Genomic DNA, 17,378 nt, shown 5'->3' with positions numbered 1-17,378 from the left:
AATAACTACAACGATGTCGGTACGCATTGTATGATCATGACAATTTTCTGGTTAAATGGGCAATGGGGATAAGTGACGGGGGTGGGGAGGTCCTGCAGCAGGCGTATAAGCTGGCCGTTGCGGAGTATTCCTAAAGTGAATAATGCGACCTAAATATAAACGTTTGGATTTATTAGCGTAATTACACTTCGCGATTCGTACGGCTAACCAGACGCGCGGCCGGCAGCTCAAAATATACGCCTTACCCTATCCTACCTTCGATGTGGACCCCAAACAGCTGATACTATTGTCGAATCAAAAGATCGCTTCGTTCTCGCAGCGTCTTTCAAGCTGATAGAACTTTCCGGATGATTAAGGGGCCATCGGACCTCCGTCGAATGCGGCAAATCGTATTTCGTAATTTTAACATTTTTTAGTCATCATATCTTTTTAAAAATTTTGCAAAATTCATGACAAAATACAAAAAAATATCTGACTCAGTTGCAGAGTAGTGTACGTAACTTGAAATTTAGTGTTTTCCCAAAATTTTCTTAGCCAACCAACGAGCACAATTATACATTTTATCTTTTTCAAATTTTGAATCACTCAGGCAGTTATAGAATTGTGAAATACGATTTTTCCTATTTGACGGAGGCCCGACGTCCTCTTATCGACGGTTGGAAGGTCCTGGAGTTTTTTTATGGCTTCTGTTTGGTGTTGAGTGCAAAGAAAAAAAAAAGAAAAACAAATCATTCAGGACCGCTGATTATTGAGACCATAATTGCGAACCGCGTTATTCAAACACTTGAAAAGTCATTCCTCGATTCGTAACAAAGTTTGTTAATTACGTCACGGTCATTAGGTGTATCTTAACTGGTCCGATTTTTATTCGATAATTATCATCTTCCTTGCGTTTTGCATTTCTCTCGAGCCATCGAAAATCTTGTACCCCGAGTGAACAGCTGATAATTAGTCTAAACTTGGGCAAAAGTTTGATAAAAACTTTTCTCATCAAACCGTGGGTACAAAATTAAAAACAAATCGCAAAGGGAGAGAAAGTAAGTAAGAGATAGAGGAAAAATAATGCCCATGAGTGTTGGAAAAATGGGAAGAACCAAGTGGGGGACTTTGTTTTGTGTAAATTTAGGTTGAAAAATTAAAAGCTGATTGAAGTGGAGTTTCGCTTCTTTAATTAAGAGGAAATGGATTTTCTTATCCATCGCATATAGGCACACTTCAAACTCAGAGCAACTTTTAAGACCGTGTCGGCAGGTGGAAATTATTACCCTTAGATGAACGTGTGGAATTGAAAGAATGAATAAAGAATCGATAAACAATTTATTGAAGATAGACGTCACCCTATACATAAATGCGGACACTGTTACATGGGAGCAGGTTTACTGCCGTTTAAACCGGCGCTTTCAATTTTAACAGGAATAAAAGCTCACTTCAAACTTGACGTTCATTTCCTTAAACGTGTCTCTGAAGCAGTTTATCAAACCATTTATATCGCGCTTCCATTCTTCGCGACTTCTTTGATCAGCTATTGGGTCTTGAAGCTGAAAGCTGAGGTGATTGACCTCTGTAACAACATACAAGAATTTTTGTTCCAGTAAAAGTATATTTGAGTAAGCTAGCTAAGATAATTGAATATCTGTTTTTTTTCTGCAACGCTACGTACTGCACACTTCGTCCCGAATTTGGCAACACATCGCGCAGAGAGTTTCTATCCTTCTAATTTCACCGACGAATTCGAAGACCTTTAATTTTGGTAAAAGGGGGAAAAGCTTTCTCAATTCTGTATCGAAAATTTCACGGTGATGCCACAGCTGTAGATAAATGTAAACTGAAAATAAATTTGGGATATAATTTTAATGACGTGTAATTACACACTTGTAACGATATATGCTACGTAACCCAATGATTCGACATCCAAGTGAATATATCTGATCATTCTTGAAATACATGAAATAAAATTTCGAATCGAGAAACTGATCCAGTCTGGAGAATTCGTTCGTCGGCAGAATTCGTTGATCGTCTGAACCCAGTTCATGCAACTGGTACCGTCAGCCACTAGATGGCAGCAGTAAAACCTCTGCTTTTCGTTAGCGAATATGTATCATCGTTGATGCAAGAAACAACTTTGTTTCTGTCTTTAGTTATCAAAACTGAGAAGCAGGATCATTTTGTTTTGTAGATAATGTTACGGTTTTTTTTTCTCAACGAATCCTATTGATACAGTTTTCATGAACCTCAATGTTCAGGCTTGATCTGGTTGGCAATTTACCCAAAGTCTTCGGGTACCACGTCCAGATCATTTTCATGGTACAGCCGAGGTACCAAGGTTGGCGAAATCGCAAGTCGATGTCGGTAGACATTATGAAGGAGTGTACCGGAGTGTGTTTCGTGAGAAACTTTCTATGCTTCTCGTGTTCTGGAATACCAACTGAAAGGGAAATCACTCGTCAGGTAATAATAATGCAGTTGAATCCTTCTATCAATTATAATTATTCATTGAAACATTTTTCTGTTCCATTCACCGATGAATTTACTCTTGCACCATATAAAGGATTTGGTTGGTGCCTTATTGTCTTTAGATCCGGACTTGGACCAAAGATCATAAAAACTGGCGAACATGCTCTACTTACCGAACCTTACCAAAAACAAATTGAACTTTCAGGCACGGTGCCCAAAGTTTCGCCTCCATCCAAGCAAGGTCAGGGATAGCATAGCCGCCAACACCGTCGCCAGGATCAGTTATTTTCGGAATTTCCTCTGGCAGGCAGAGCAGCTGAAGCCAGTGCCAGTGAAGCCCGATTTTTCTGTTTAAAAAAAAAAACTTTTTTGTCACCAAGTTACTTCATCACCAATCCAATTGCCAGTTGCAAAAAAACTTTGACCCCGACAAGTCCAATTAGAGTCGTGGGATGATCACTTGGAAAAAGCGATGAGCAGGTCTCCATCGGGCGTTGCCAGGTACGCGTAGTTCATCGACAAAGTGGTGAGTGCCTCCAGGCATCCGATGGCCGTGAACCAGTCCCATTTTCTGGGCACTCTGTCCTTGTAGAGGCCAGAACCAGCCAGGTGACCCGTGTCTACAAGCAGCGGTCCTTCAGCACGCTTGAAAGCTCGCCAGCAGTAAAAATTCGTCACGGTTTTTCGCGAATTGAAGAGAGCGGTCACCAGGCGAAGGCCTTCTTTTCGTGTCAGTCCCAGACCCTCGATGCAGAATGACTCTATTCTCCTTTGCTGGCTGAGCGAAGAAACTTTGGTTGTGTAAATACAATTCAGAGGTATATAGAGTTGGGAAGAATTTTTTTGTTTTCCAAAGCGTGGAAAGTCCTTTTAAGGGACTTTAATGTACCGAAGTTCTAGTCACCCGAGCAAATTATCATGGCAAAAACTTGAATGAAGAAATTTGCGATGTTGTTCGATTACCTGATGTATTTTTCCAGCCCATTGACGAGGTTTTTTCGACTAAGGTAATCGAAGGTGTTCAGCCTGAACAACCGATCGGATAGAATGACTTCCTTGGAGGATTTACCTCTGTTGATCATCCTGCGTAAAAGTGTTTTTTGAAGAATCGTAGAATGATGTAAAGCAGGCACCTATACCTGTACAACGCGGATAGAATCGTCTTGTTCAGTTCATCTTGATAAAACGATTCATGTCTCGCCGAGGCTTCGTACAGATGCCAATAAAAGCGGGCCTGAAATTCGAACGTTTTCGTCCTTATTTCTCAACGAGTAAGTATACATTAATCGAATCATCATCGACGGGAAAATTTTCGGTTAAAACTCTGGAATAATGGTGAGAATATCTTGATAGCGATTACCTCCCTCGTTGGCAGGGGAATATCCGGAAGTGGCTTCGGAAACATGACTTTTTCGCAATGCTGAAGCATCTCCCAGTGCCGTCTTGGCTCGTCCGCGTGCCAGCTCCTGCACTTCAAGACGCGCTGCTTGAATGATAATTCATTCTGTTTCCACGGTGTGAAAGCCGCGATAACGAGTGTCGCAGGAGAGTAGATTGGTATGTGTAGTGGTTATGAAGGGCCAACACTGACCTGGGAAAGTGTTTGATCATGTTGTGTACGTCCCACTCGACTGGTACCGGATGTGTCACGCGTTCCAAGGGCTCGGTGCACGTGCAGCACGCGGTGGAAGCGTCTGTTTCCAGCATTTTACTCACCGGCGTCGATGGGGTTCAGGATCTACGAAAGGGGTCCGGTAGTCTGAGAAAAATTCGCGGACGATCAAGAGAGCGCATTTTTCTGCGCGATGCGAATCTACGACATGAAGTCAGGCGCCATGTCGACTCCTCTTGTAGACGCTCGCTTATCACTCGATCAAAACTCGACTCGCGGTGCGATAAAACGACGGACCGTCGTCCACTTGTAACGGGCCCTAAGTGCGGGTCCCAGAAATCTCGGGATTGTATGGTATAAAAAGGCTTATCGGTATACACATGTCGGGTTATCAGGCTCCGGGAATTCTCGGCCTTCCACAAAGCGCCGGGAAGGTATTGACGCCAGTCTCTTGGAACGCGAAGCCGGGGGTTGTTTCGTACAAAATTTTACCCTCCTCAGAAAATACTCGAGTAATTAAGTGTCGGACGAATATTGTACGAAATTCCAAGAGCGCCGTCGTTACCGTGACATCGTCGAAAACACCTCGGCGGTATTTTCACCGTTTATACAGTCTCGTTTCTTACATGCCTCAACACAAACTCGCGTCGATCTAAGTTCTCAATCTCGGCTTCGTTTCAATCAATTAAAACTTACCGAGTGGAGTATTTATCGCTTCGGGTTTTCAGCCCCCTTTCCTTTATTTCTGGGCCTGCTAATTTTGACCCACTTTAATTCTGACCAGAAGAACAGTTCGAAATAAGTAGAAGAGAGAGAGAGAGAGAGAGCGAGGAGGGGGGGGGGGGGGAGGAAAGCTCTTTGGACGGGTCGTTATTTCTCTCGGGTTTCATTTTTACGAGGCGTTCGGCAATTTGTGTTACAAATTCGTGCGCCGCTCGTCCCTTCGTCACAGGGCCCGGCCGCTAGCAGGTCTGAGGGATGTCAGAGAGCTTATGTTAATAAATCTGGCCGGTGAGCGGCTGACAATACCGATGATGCATTGAGATTGGGCCCTCCCGGCCCACGGTCCCCTATGTGAATGGGCATCAGGCCCACGGACACGCGTGTTCTCGGGACGCTGCGGACGGCCGGAGGAGAGCTGACCGTTGTGGGTGCGGTCCCAATTATCCACAGTGGCTCTCGAAAAGGAAGACAGGGAGAGAAAAAGAGAAGATAAATAAAGAATTAGGAGGAAGGGTCCCGCCGTGGGTGGGGCAGCCCTGCCTCGGCTTGACGAGGCGTCAAAAGACTCGTTATTATTTTTATTATTATTCCAGGATTGTTTTCCCGTTCCAGCTCGTCATTATGATTATGGAAAATTCATTTTCTCTGCCGTTTCTTCCTTGCTCAATTCGTTTTACACACCGTAATGCAATTCATTGAACCGTGAAACTTATAATTTCTTTCTGTCATCAGAAGGAATAGCTAATTACGTGGCATGCCCGTAAATCTCCTGTTTTTTTAGCAAGGATGAAGATTTCAGGACGAGCTGAAGGCGAGCCGGAAGCGAGCCGGAAGCGAGTACTGAAATTATCCGAGCCAAAAAACGGTTTACGGGCATGCCACATACAATATTTTTTACGGTATGGGCATTGAAAAGCAAAACGAAGAGTGAGGTTATGTCGCGATCTCTTCGACGAAGCTACTTTATTCGGCAGTTTGGGATGCGCTCTTCGAACTGCGCATCAAAACTGCGGAATAAAGACTTTATTCCGCAACTTTGTTCGCTGCCGTATAAAGCGTCACTTTACGGAACGAAAACTGCCACAAAAAGTGGACTTTTCAATGCCCATGCCGTAAAAAGAATATTTTAATACAATCAGTACGATATTGGTTGACAAAATCCCCGCAGTAGATATTCGATCGACTTAAACTTTTCAAATGAAAAGTCTATTCAACTCGAATCAAGTTTCATTTTAAATCAGATTAGTCTCAACAAAAAAATTCTTTCTCAAGAGTTACAAGTTGAAAAAAAAAAAATCGCGTGTCATACCGACGTGCCGAATTCTCAATACAGAATAAATTCTTCAAGTTTCTTCATTGACTTGGTTTTCGTCGCTGAGCCGAAGAAGAGGATCGTAACTTGATTTGAAATTTATCAAAGCCCCGTATTTCCCCGCCTATATTCCTCGCATTCTCATCCGTTACAATCAACCTCCATTCTGAAAACTGTCCTCACAGTTACCTCATCGTTCGCTCGGTGTTCCGAACTATAATAAAAGTTGGTTGACCAAGAAGCGGAAGAATTGAAGCGAAGGGTGTGACCAAGAAGCGGGGAGGCGCGTTTAGTGACAGAGCACGTTTCGGTGGTCGCAGCGGGCATAAATAGACCGTTTCTCGAGCCCTTCCTGGTGGACCTATTTTAGTCCAGCGTAGGTACCATCGAGACCGCATTCGCATCCTACCCGGCATGCACCTTATACCTCCAGGCCGAGGGTATAAATACCTGCGTGCATAACTAGGCGACTGCAGGGCAGGATGCGGGTATGAAGAGAGTGCAGAGAGAGAGAGAGAGAGAGAGAGAGAGAGAGAGAGAGAGAGAGAAACAGAGATAATAGAACAAGGAAGAAATGAAACAATAAAAAAAAAATTACCAAAGAGAGCCAGAATGGGAGCGAAGTAGCAAAAAGGAAGTGTAAGAAAAGCTGAAATAGAAACGCGCAAGGTTGTTGTGACATTCTGGCGGTCGTCGACTTAACTCACTTCTCTCTTCGTGTATAATAATGAGAAGAGAACACCTCGCCTGTCGCGGCTGCTGGGAGCGGAAAAAGCTTTGGCATGGATGGACGAGAAATAGACGATGTTGTTTTAACCCCAGCCGGACGGAGGCACAGAGGACGCGTTTCGTCGGCTGTCAAATAACACTAGAAAATAGATACGTTTCTCGACGATCGCAGTGGATGAGGAGCTCGTGTCGTCAACCCGATCAGGAACAATTTTGTTCGATTGGTTTTACAGTCTGGGGATTACCTCGCAGCGATACTGATTCGAAAATAGAAAAATCGAAGAAAAGGAAGGGATGAAAATTTATTGCTGGTTCAACGCATCCTAAATCCGAGACGATTTGTCTCTCAACACGGTTAATACGAGCGTAAAACCAATTACTCTTTCGTGTTTCGAAGCCGCGAAGAGCCGGATTACAAAAGTAATCTATATTCTGACTTAAATTTTCCACACGATTTAATTCATAATCCGTGTATGCATATATATAAGTTTAAACTTCTTTTCCTTCGTGCGACGATTAGAGCAATATCTCGCTCAATTAGTCAAGTTTTCGAAGTTTCTTTTTTCAAAGCGATTGTCATAATCGTTATACTCGAGTCCAATCGGGCTGGGGATAAAATCTGTACGATTACGCCCAGAGGAAGCGACGCGTATGCTGATTACGTGGATTGTCGATCATTATGCACGGGGGGAAAGGTAAATCAGTCTTAGATCGCGGTGATCCAGAGAAGATTAGACCGAGGGGATTGAGGTCAGAGGACGCGGAGCGAAGTTCGTTCGAGATATTTACATTTCATTACCCACGGCTTCTGATTGCGAGACAAATATATTCCTAATCTCTAAACGTTTTGACGCGTCGAAGCGTTATACCAGATTGCGTAACCGACGGTTGCACAAAGGTTGCCACCCTCGTCGATAAATCGCCCGTCCAGCTCGCCAACTTGCGAAAATCCTATTTCAACATGAGCGTACGAAGGCGCGGGTTTATGACGTGCGATATTATCCGGTGAAAAAATCCAGCACCTCTTGTGTAGGTACATAACTTGACCAATATACTGGACAGGTTCGTTAAGTTCCCAGATGCATACACACGTATCTTCCCTCATGGATGTAGCGCGACTCGAGCCGCCGTCATATCGTATTTTGCCTGCAGTGGAAGTGCGCGGTTTTAAATCCTCGATCTTTTACACATCGCTTGTTTAACCTGCCTGCTATATCGCATGATCGTGATATATAATCACGAAAAATCTATGTTTCAGCAAACGTTGGAACTTTTTTGTAACGAAGGAAAAACGCCGGGCGTACTTATTTGGAAATCGGTGACGACGATCGTCGGGATGAAAAGCTGGAGAGAATAAAATCAGTCTAAATAAATAGTAACGTGCTGGGCAATTACGGGAGCTCGAAATGGCAGTAATGACGAATACGAAGCAGGAATAAACCGTAAAACGTAACTGAAGAAATGTGCAAGAGGTGCAGGTAGGACGATCGAGTCGGTGCGAGAAGCAACGCCGAAGGCGAGATCGAAGATCGTGGGTTGGTATAAGCGATATCAGATCGAAACGCGTCGAATACCTCGGAAATTACGCACTTAAGATGCTTGAAATCCTTGGGATTCGGTGGCCGTTGTGTACGCTTGGCTTATAACCCCAACCCCGAAGTATCGCAGTCGGCGATTCGGTGTTAACCGAGCGTCGAAGCCCCGAGGGCTGATTTATCGCCGCTAATTAATGTTATTTATTAAGTTAGTAGTCACGCCCGAGAGGAGTTAGATTAACCCAAATGAGTCCTAACTGCCGATCGAGGACCACACAGGCGGGCATGCATGCAGAAGACCGGGGATCATGTACGAGGGTTCGCCGATACCGTTCCAGCAACGGTCCCAGCCCCAACCACGCGTACCTACTACAAACGAGCGGTCAAACGGTCGATTATTCGATTTTTGAAAGGGCCTGATTTTTTATGCTAGAGCCACGCGATCCGCCCGACCGCATTATCGTGTCTCATATTTTACCCAAAAGTGGTTCCCGATGAAGTGGTCTGATTAGCTACCTTGATTTATCCCCGCGCGATGCGAGAGAGCTTTTCTTTTCTTCTCCTTAGTCTTGTTTTCACCCCCTCGTCCCCTTCGGTGATCTTGTGAAATTTATTCAAGATGCACAACTTCGTACACCCGAACTATTCGTACCTACCGATCCTCCGGCGTCTCGATCCTTGCGGGTTATAAACTGGAGACTGGTTTAACTGGTCCAAAGAATTCGGGAACGAGGTTATTTCCTCGCCCGGTTTCACGTCATCTCGTTTAACAGCTTGTGAGTGTGGTTCCCTGATTAGAGGGGCCCTGATTTATCCATCGGCAATCGATAAAACTCCCCCTTACGATCCACCTTGTGCGTATAGGTACCTACAACATCGTGAAACAGAAGAAACGCGATATATACAATTTTCGAAAGCACTTGTAAGGTGAATTTATTAGCGCGTGTTTCCCCTTGTAAGTGACATGACATCCCGAAAGTCGGTAAAATCCTGGCCTCTTCATACGGACACGCGGGTTTCCTGAGGATGGTAGCGCGTCGAGGGGACCGGGGAACGAAGTGGAGGGGGGCATTCGGGATGCTGTGTACACACTACACACGCTGCATGCGAGTGTAACAATAAAGAATGTCCGAGGGCGTTTTCTCGAGCGTGTTGCCCGCGCCTCGCCTGCGCCTCGTAGGCGTCCCTTGCCGTTCACCAGCCATCATCAACGCGATCCTCTCCACCTCCGACGCCCCCGGCGATGATGCGGTGGGGCCCAGAAGTTCTCGTACGCCGTTCGATGCTGACGTTTGCAATGCGGAAAATTTCGTTTTTCATACTCACTAGAAAATAGGGTTTTGCAAATATTGCTGGACTCACCGAAATGAGTGTGACACGTTGTAATTCTGTTCAGTTTGAAAATAATTGTCAACACTGTCATTTTATGGGTATTGCAACTATGATGTACGTGTAATTTACTGCATTTTTTTTTTAGTAAAGTCAAAATAATCATTTTCACTCTCTATGGGGTCCTGATTTTCATCGGATCGAATCGTTTTGACAGAATATTTTTGTACGATAAACTGTCAACACCGATCGTGGGAATTGGTAAATTCAGTGACAGGTTTTTGCAGGTTTGGATCGAGATAGTGTCAGAATTGTAAAAAAGTTTGTGCTGGTTGACTTTAGTAATAAAAAAAGTTATCGAATCTGAAACTTGTTCCGTTCCGGGAAAGAAACTCCGGTTCAATATTTTTCAAGTTTTATAACTTAAGAATTAATGAGCGAACGTGGAACATTTTTGTATATTTCTGCCTAGATTTTAAAAATATCTTTATAGCTCTCCATTTCCCAGAATTGTACCGTCATTGTTAAGTAATTAATTACTCCTCATAAGTCGATTAATCTTTTATTATAGTTGTTTATATCCGTCAAGATACTTTCTGCGGTTTTTTGACTCACAAAGTTCCCAGAAAAGGTGGGTCGAACACTAAGATATTAATTTTTAATTAATTCGCGGTCAGCCATTCTCGAAGAAACATGTTGGAACGGAAATTGGGCCGAGTAATAACGAGCATAACATCGTCTTCTTCTGGGAAAATGCGTCTGTCTATGACAGCATACAAGCCGCAGGCAAATGCGTGACGTAACGGCTCTAGGATAGACAGGGCAAACGGTCAAGCTGGTCTTGGAAACGGGATGTCTCGTCTAGTTAGTCGTATTGTTAACAGTTTTCGTACTTTCAGCCTCTTACACGAAACCGTGTTTCTGTTTACCCAGCACTTACCGGTAGATGTTGCGGCCTCCTGTTGGACGAGGTTAGGTTTGACTACCACTTCACCCGCTCGTGTAACCCCAAAATCTAAATACTCGAGACGATATGGGAACGAATTTTACTAGTTTTGAATAAATCCGAAACTGACGGTGAGGGCTTTTTCCTGAATGATTTTCGCTATCACGTGCTTAATTTATCGCAGTTCTTTTTTTTTGCTGAAAAATTGGTCGAAATTCGACTTCCAAAAATCTCAGTTTTTTTGGGACATCCCCAAACATTTCCGGAATATTCAAAAAAGAGCAACTTTATTGATAACAAGTTTATAATCAACGAGCTTAGATTTTTTCTTTAAAGAATATTTAAAAGAAATCATTCGAATAATTTGTAAATAAATTTTTTTTTTCTTCTCATCGCGTTGAATCCATTTCTTTTCTATGCAAAATACGATAATGAAAAGAACAGAATTGTCTTGAATTTGAATAATTAGAATCTTGGAACTAAAAATTTTCTGATCAGCTGTAGGTGTATTCTTTTTTTTTTTCTTCTGATATTTATTGTGAAAAATCATATCTCCTGTGGTGAAAAAATTTGAGTTCTCAATTAGAGCGTTGAAGTATTACAGTAGCTTGAATCATTGCAAAGTTTTATTTTTTATCTTTCTAGATATGCTTGAGGATTGTAAGAGTAAAAATGTTCCCATCCCAAAATAAAGGATAATCCGAATTTCTATGCAATATGTTAACTTCTAACGTGGATCTAATTTGCAGGTAAATTTTTTCGAATTTCTAAGCAAAAGAGCAAAACACGTAACGTAGTTAAAATGTTTGTTTAATTGACACGTGAACCACTGCAGGGTTATGTTGTACATGGTTTTACGTATGTATGTATGTACAGTTGGCGGTTCGGTAGTCAAACAATGGCTACCGCTCTCCATTAGCGTTTCGTTAGTGTCTTAAAACTCTCTCAATCCACAACGATGATCAATCTTTGCTTTTGTGGTTTGGTGCGTGGATGCGGAGGTCGGAGCCTTGGGGAGTTGAAGAGGGGCCTCGAGAGTGTGGGTACAACAAACAAAAACCTGGTACCCCATATATATAGTATATTCATACACATGCACAAGCTGTAAACGTGTGCACAACATACCGATGATGCACAGAGATGCATAGAGACTATAGTTATCGCAGGCTCCCACCTATACCTATACATCTACACGAGGTCCATGAATCGCGGGCAAGAAAGTTTCACATGCGGCTAAATAAATTGGTCTTTATATTAAAGTAAGCCGTGTTATAAATCTCGAGTTGGTTGGTATTAGCGCTGTGGGTGGACTTTACGTGGGACTGTTTCTCTCCTGTCGACAGACACCGCCGTCGGCACGGCGTCCTGCACACTCGACAACGGAACCGACGCGACGTCCCGGGGCTCCGAGGAGGAGAAGAAGAAGAAGAAGAAGAAGAAGAAGAGGGTGGATGAAGAGGAAAGTACGAGTTTATATTTCGCGGACAATGGCGTGGTGGTATCTATTTTATTACTACTGGTTCATTTGCGGCGGTCCCGGCACGTCTGCGAATTATGCGCGTGCAGAACGCGATCGCGATTTAGGGAGGCTCCACCACCCCCGCGAGGATATCTCGCCGCGGTTTTTACGCCTTGTATATAACGCGGTTAAAACGCACACACGAGTCTCGATCCTACCGAGATTTTTACGAGTCGAGACCTTGATCGTATATTATTTTGCGAGCCGAGGACATCCCGGAGTGCTTGCGAGACGACGACGACGACGACGCGATTCCTATCGAAAGAAAGAGAAGAAGAAGAAGAAGAAAAAAAGAAGAATTAAGAAAGAAAATAACCACTCGATCGTTAACTGCAAAGCTACCGATTTCTCCAGCCCTTGAATCGTAAATATCCAGCGCTGGATCGTTACAACAACAACAATAACTGCCGGATCGATCTCTTATGCAGTTCGCTCATTCGCCGGAAAGTCACTCACCCCCGTACAGGGTGTAGATGTGCGAAAGAAAATCGATCAAGTACATTTGACAAAAAATAATCGTGCCTACGTCTGACTGTTGACTCCGTTCAGGTTGGATTTTATTTACCCCCGACGCTGTTCTACGACGATCAATTGCTACTGCCAGGATTTTGGAGAGGCTCAATTATCTCTGTAAAACTCGGGACATCGGGTTTTAGTGGTTCACGTTGTGATTTGGTGTACATTGGTGCTGTGCGATTGATCGATTAATAGGCAGTTTCGATTACTCGAGTATCTCGTTTGCACGCGTCGGTCGGATATGAGTAGAGTTAATTAATTAATCGATAGATGGAAAAAAATGTTAATTAAAAAAATTCACTAATTTACATTACATTTACAAATAAAGCATTTACTGGATTTTTGGGAATTTTTGCAAGTTTTTAAAAATGGGGATTCGCAATCAAGTTCAAATATTTGTAAAAAATAAACGGTTCAATAAAAAAGTTTGAAGAAAAAGGTCACGTTTTTTTACCGAGTAGAACGTTAGAAAAAATATGAAATGATTTTGAGACAGTCCAGGTTTAACACTGGTCACGTTGGCGTGGAATACCCCATATATAATCGACTATTGTTTCCCTCGATCTCAAGCCTCGGCAACGTAACCGAAACTTAAATTCACACGAACAAATAGCGCTTTGTTTTGAAAACAGTCGATCAAGGTGTACCACTTGGAAGTGTAATCGATAAGGTAACCGCTTAGGCTCGGGAAAACAAACAGCCTCGACCATTCAAGGGCAATTTCGAGATCGGTAGAGGTGTGAATTTTTAAACACCGTTCAGTCTGCGGCGGCCCCATTGAATTGCATTTGCAATTGTGGACTCGTGGGTAGCCGTCCAATCTGCTTGTGCAGTTCCTAAGCCTGCAGTTGCTGCACCTCCGCAGCCAGACCTGGCATGCAATCAGTCAGTCAGTCGGTCAAATTAGTTCGCAGTCAATATATGCTCAAGTCACTGCAGCTCAGCCCTGCCGACTGTCTCGTCTGGGTTTGCGTGTGTTGCGTGTGTTGCGTGTGTTGCGTGTGTCCAAGTGCTGCAGTGCTTAAAGGGAAATAAAAGAAGAAGAAGAAGAAGAAGAAGATTCAGTTCCGCTCTCACAGTCAGCAGCGATACCAGCTGTAGGTATCTGTAGGTGAGTGAAATCTTTATTTATAAAACCGAATAACCTACCGCAGTTGTAAAAGCCTTCGTGTCATAGACAATTTTGATATCTTTCTCGTATGAGGAATCATCTTCTGCAAATTATTTATAAGATATTGATTAGTTATAATGTGGTTTTGAGAAATCTTAACCATGCGAGGTGTTTCGTTTTTTTTTATAATAAACACGAAATTCGGTATTGGGTTGTGAAATAGGGTTTTTTGTTGCTATAATGGTACAATTTATGTTCGTATTTATTCACCTTCTGTTTCTTCTGATAATAGATTCTTTATTAGGAGCTAGAGAATTTTATTCTGGAGAAAATTAAGGCTGTATATTACAGTATCAAATTTGATTTTGCAAAATGTCTCTCGACAAGTTTCATCCTGCTCTGGAAGAATTGGATCCGAGAATTATTAACAAATTGTTTATTTTCTAATTTAAATAGTTAGATGTTTATTTAGGGTTTCGATGTGATTTAGTAATTCGCGAAATTTAAGTTCAGATCTTATAAACGACTCGCTCCTTTTTCTCGGGATTGAGGAAAAAAGAGGGAGTTTCACAAAAGATTGAGAAAGAAGCTTTTTGTCCTCCTAACTATTCCTCTTCAAGAGTGAAAGCACAGTTAACTTTAAAATTTCATAATGGAATTATAGGCTGTCAGAATTCAATAAAAAAAAATTGAACTGAGAGAAATTTAAATAAAATTCACGAATTTAACTAAATATAAATTAATAAACCTTCTTCGTATAAGAATCAATTTGAATATTTATCATAAGGATAATATATTATAAACATCAGATCTAAAATCCGAAAATGATTACATCACAAAGATAACATTTTCCCAAGGATTATTACCCTTCGAGATGATGAAGATGACGATGATCTTGAGCTTTATAAAGCCCGCGTGTAAACAGCGCGTGACGATTAACAATAAGTAGAATTAATGCCACTTTAATCACAGGCGATTCAGGCGTTCATTGTCGCTGGTTAATTCGAGCGAGGTGGGGAAAAGAAAGGAGATAAGAAACAAGACCAAAACGAAGGGAGGCACTTAGGGAGAAAAGAAAAATGTCTTGGCCGTGTTGCGTCTGTCGTATGTGAGGAGGAATTTAAACATCCTCGATGCAACGCTTCTTCCTCGACGACGACGACGTCGACGACGATCTTACAGCCGAAAGAATTATTATCCTGGCTATCCGCGTAGATCCCGGGGCATCTCGAGTCATCTCGCTCTGGCAGTGGAATATTAGGCACGTGTTTACGACGAAATAATTACGCGCTCTCCGCGACTTGACTCGGTGGTTCCATCCCGTCTTGCGACCGTTTCTGTACCCCTCTCGGGACGTGAGCGATGACAAGGAGTCGCGGGCCCTGTGGGAGGTCCCAACAATAGTGCCCATCCAGCTCGAACCTCGGCCCTCGATGCTACCTGGGGACCAGAGTCCTCGACTCGCTAGTGAAGGCTCTCCTCTTTCCTCGTTCGACCAAATCACTCGTCTTAATTTTGTCTCTCCTTGCTATTTAGCGCGTAACACTTGTCCCAGGACGAATAAACGCCTCTCGCTCTTTCTCGCTGCGTTTCTTTCTAGGAAAATATATCCGAGGTGTGACTCGTCGATACTCTTCATTTCGCGACACATGAAAAAAAATTGGACACGTATTTTTTTTCATGCACCAATTCGAGTTCGCCACAAAAAATTGAGAAAATCGTTAAAAATGTTAATTAAAGCTTTTTTAAGCTTTTTTTTTCGTTCCACTTAAAATTCATGCTTGATACTTAATTTCAAGCAATATGTACACGTATTTTCATAATACTTCCAAGGGTAGACCGAGGCAAATGAGGATGGTTGATCGTCGATACGTCGATGTGTGATTGAGCGATGAACGCGACGACATATCGGCTGATTCGTTAGACTTCGTTCGATCAGGTTTCATGCCGGAATAGAGTGCCGTAGTAAATTATCGTTAATTATTATAGTGCAGGTTGCTGACTTGGCTCGGTTGAGCCGGACACGTGGGTGGATTGGCTTCATGGATTTATCATAGGAAGTGGAGCCCCCCGGTCACTTTGATTAATTAATCCCATTGTTCGGTGAACTTCCTACGTTGCGGTTGTGCCGTCGATTGCAGACTCTCCTCGGCTCGATCGATCTTGATTCCTCTCATTGATTATGTAACCGATTCCCGCCTTGATCACGGCACATATGTTATTATTACACTGTTCTCAGCCGCGGGGTTAATCAACGTTTGACTTGCTCTGTTGATTCAATGACCAAAAACCCGCGTCCAGATCCCAACTTTTTAGCCAAGGTTTCTTCAGGTTCTCAGGCATCCGGTAATTGATGTGGGTAAAGGAGCAAAACGCGACGAACAAGCTCTCCGGGTTGTTCGTTCAGAGCCTTCGCTAGGTCTAACCAAAGTCATGGAGTCTCGGGTCGTTCTCTTCGGCCACGCTTCCTCAGCTCTCTTTCTCTCCCTCTCTTTCTCTCGAACGGAGAGCCGCTCTCTACGTACGAATCGTAGGTGGTCCCACTCGTCTGAGGCAACGATTTTAAATTAAAATTAAACCGAAGCTTTCTTACTCTCGTCTCGAGACTCTCGGTTCCGTTTCTGACGCTGCAACCGCGGGTTCGACGGCTCCATTTCGAGGCCTCGATGTCTCGATCTGAATAAGAAGAAGAGGAAGAAGAAGAAGTGTAGCCGCTCGATTATACGATAAAATCCCTTTCGATTTCGCTACAGATTATCGTTTTAACGCAGGCTAAACTTTCGGCTGGTGGGTGACCATTCGGTTGCCATTTTGGTGGTTGGAAGTGCACCTCCATCATCGCTGCATGGAGAAGTATAGTCGCAGAACGGTGTATGACAGCTGGTTTACGAGGAGGCGTGTTTTCTCTCGCCCGGTAGCAGATAATTGGCCCGCGTGTTTTTGGAAGCGTTTCGATGTTTATACGCATTCCAGACTGTATCAGTATCTTATAATTAGCAAGAATAACAAGAGTAAGAAGAAGTGGAAGAAGTTGTTGCTGCATCTCGGACCGGCGCATGCAGCCAGCGCGCGGTTATGAGGATAAACGATGTTTATGTCTCTCGCTTTTTTCCCCCGATTCGTATTTTCTCCTTTACGACATCTCTTCTTCTTTTATTCCGCATTTGCCGGACGCGCGTTATATGCTAATATAGACGCGCGAAGCGAGTTTGAGCACTTAATCAAGCTGTGAAATGAGCTATCACACCTCCTCCTTCTCCCCCCCCCCCCCCCCCTCCTTTCGTCGGCGTTTACATCTGATCTCTCACTTTCTTTCTCTGTCTATCTTTTGATTTTCTCTTCATCTCTTCTTTACTCTGACTGAACAATTGCCCGTCATTCGTCGGCAGAGCAGAGAGTCGAAAGTCGTCCGTCATATCGACGCCGAAAGTGTTGTACACTTTTACAACTCTCGGCCCCTGGTGTGAGATTAGTCCTCATCCAGCAGTGGCAGCAGCAGCAGCAACCGAAAGTATAATAGTACACGGTGCGAGGGGCCAACAAATTTTCTAATTGCCAATTAATTTGATAAATTTGATTAATCCTCTCCTCC

The 17,378-nt window shown here is 43.3% G+C and overlaps 1 protein-coding gene across 1 annotated transcript; it reads right to left on the bottom strand.

The window, feature by feature from the left end:
• Nucleotides 1–1,338: 1,338 nt before the first annotated feature.
• Nucleotides 1,339–4,161, bottom strand: LOC124409130. Its single transcript, XM_046886549.1, has 9 exons — nt 4,046–4,161; nt 3,815–3,920; nt 3,594–3,688; nt 3,418–3,537; nt 2,915–3,232; nt 2,638–2,801; nt 2,267–2,425; nt 1,661–1,825; nt 1,339–1,561 (listed from the first exon to the last, which is right to left on the bottom strand). Exons 1-9 carry the CDS (start codon nt 4,159–4,161, stop codon nt 1,407–1,409), a joined length of 1,398 nt encoding a protein of 465 aa, XP_046742505.1. The 3' UTR covers nt 1,339–1,406.
• Between the last annotated feature and the right edge of the window lie 13,217 nt (nt 4,162–17,378).

The sequence above is a fragment of the Diprion similis genome, chromosome 8 (genome assembly GCF_021155765.1).
Source record: "Diprion similis isolate iyDipSimi1 chromosome 8, iyDipSimi1.1, whole genome shotgun sequence".
Lineage (NCBI taxonomy): Eukaryota > Metazoa > Arthropoda > Insecta > Hymenoptera > Diprionidae > Diprion > Diprion similis.
This window is presented reverse-complemented; position numbering and strand designations above follow the sequence as displayed.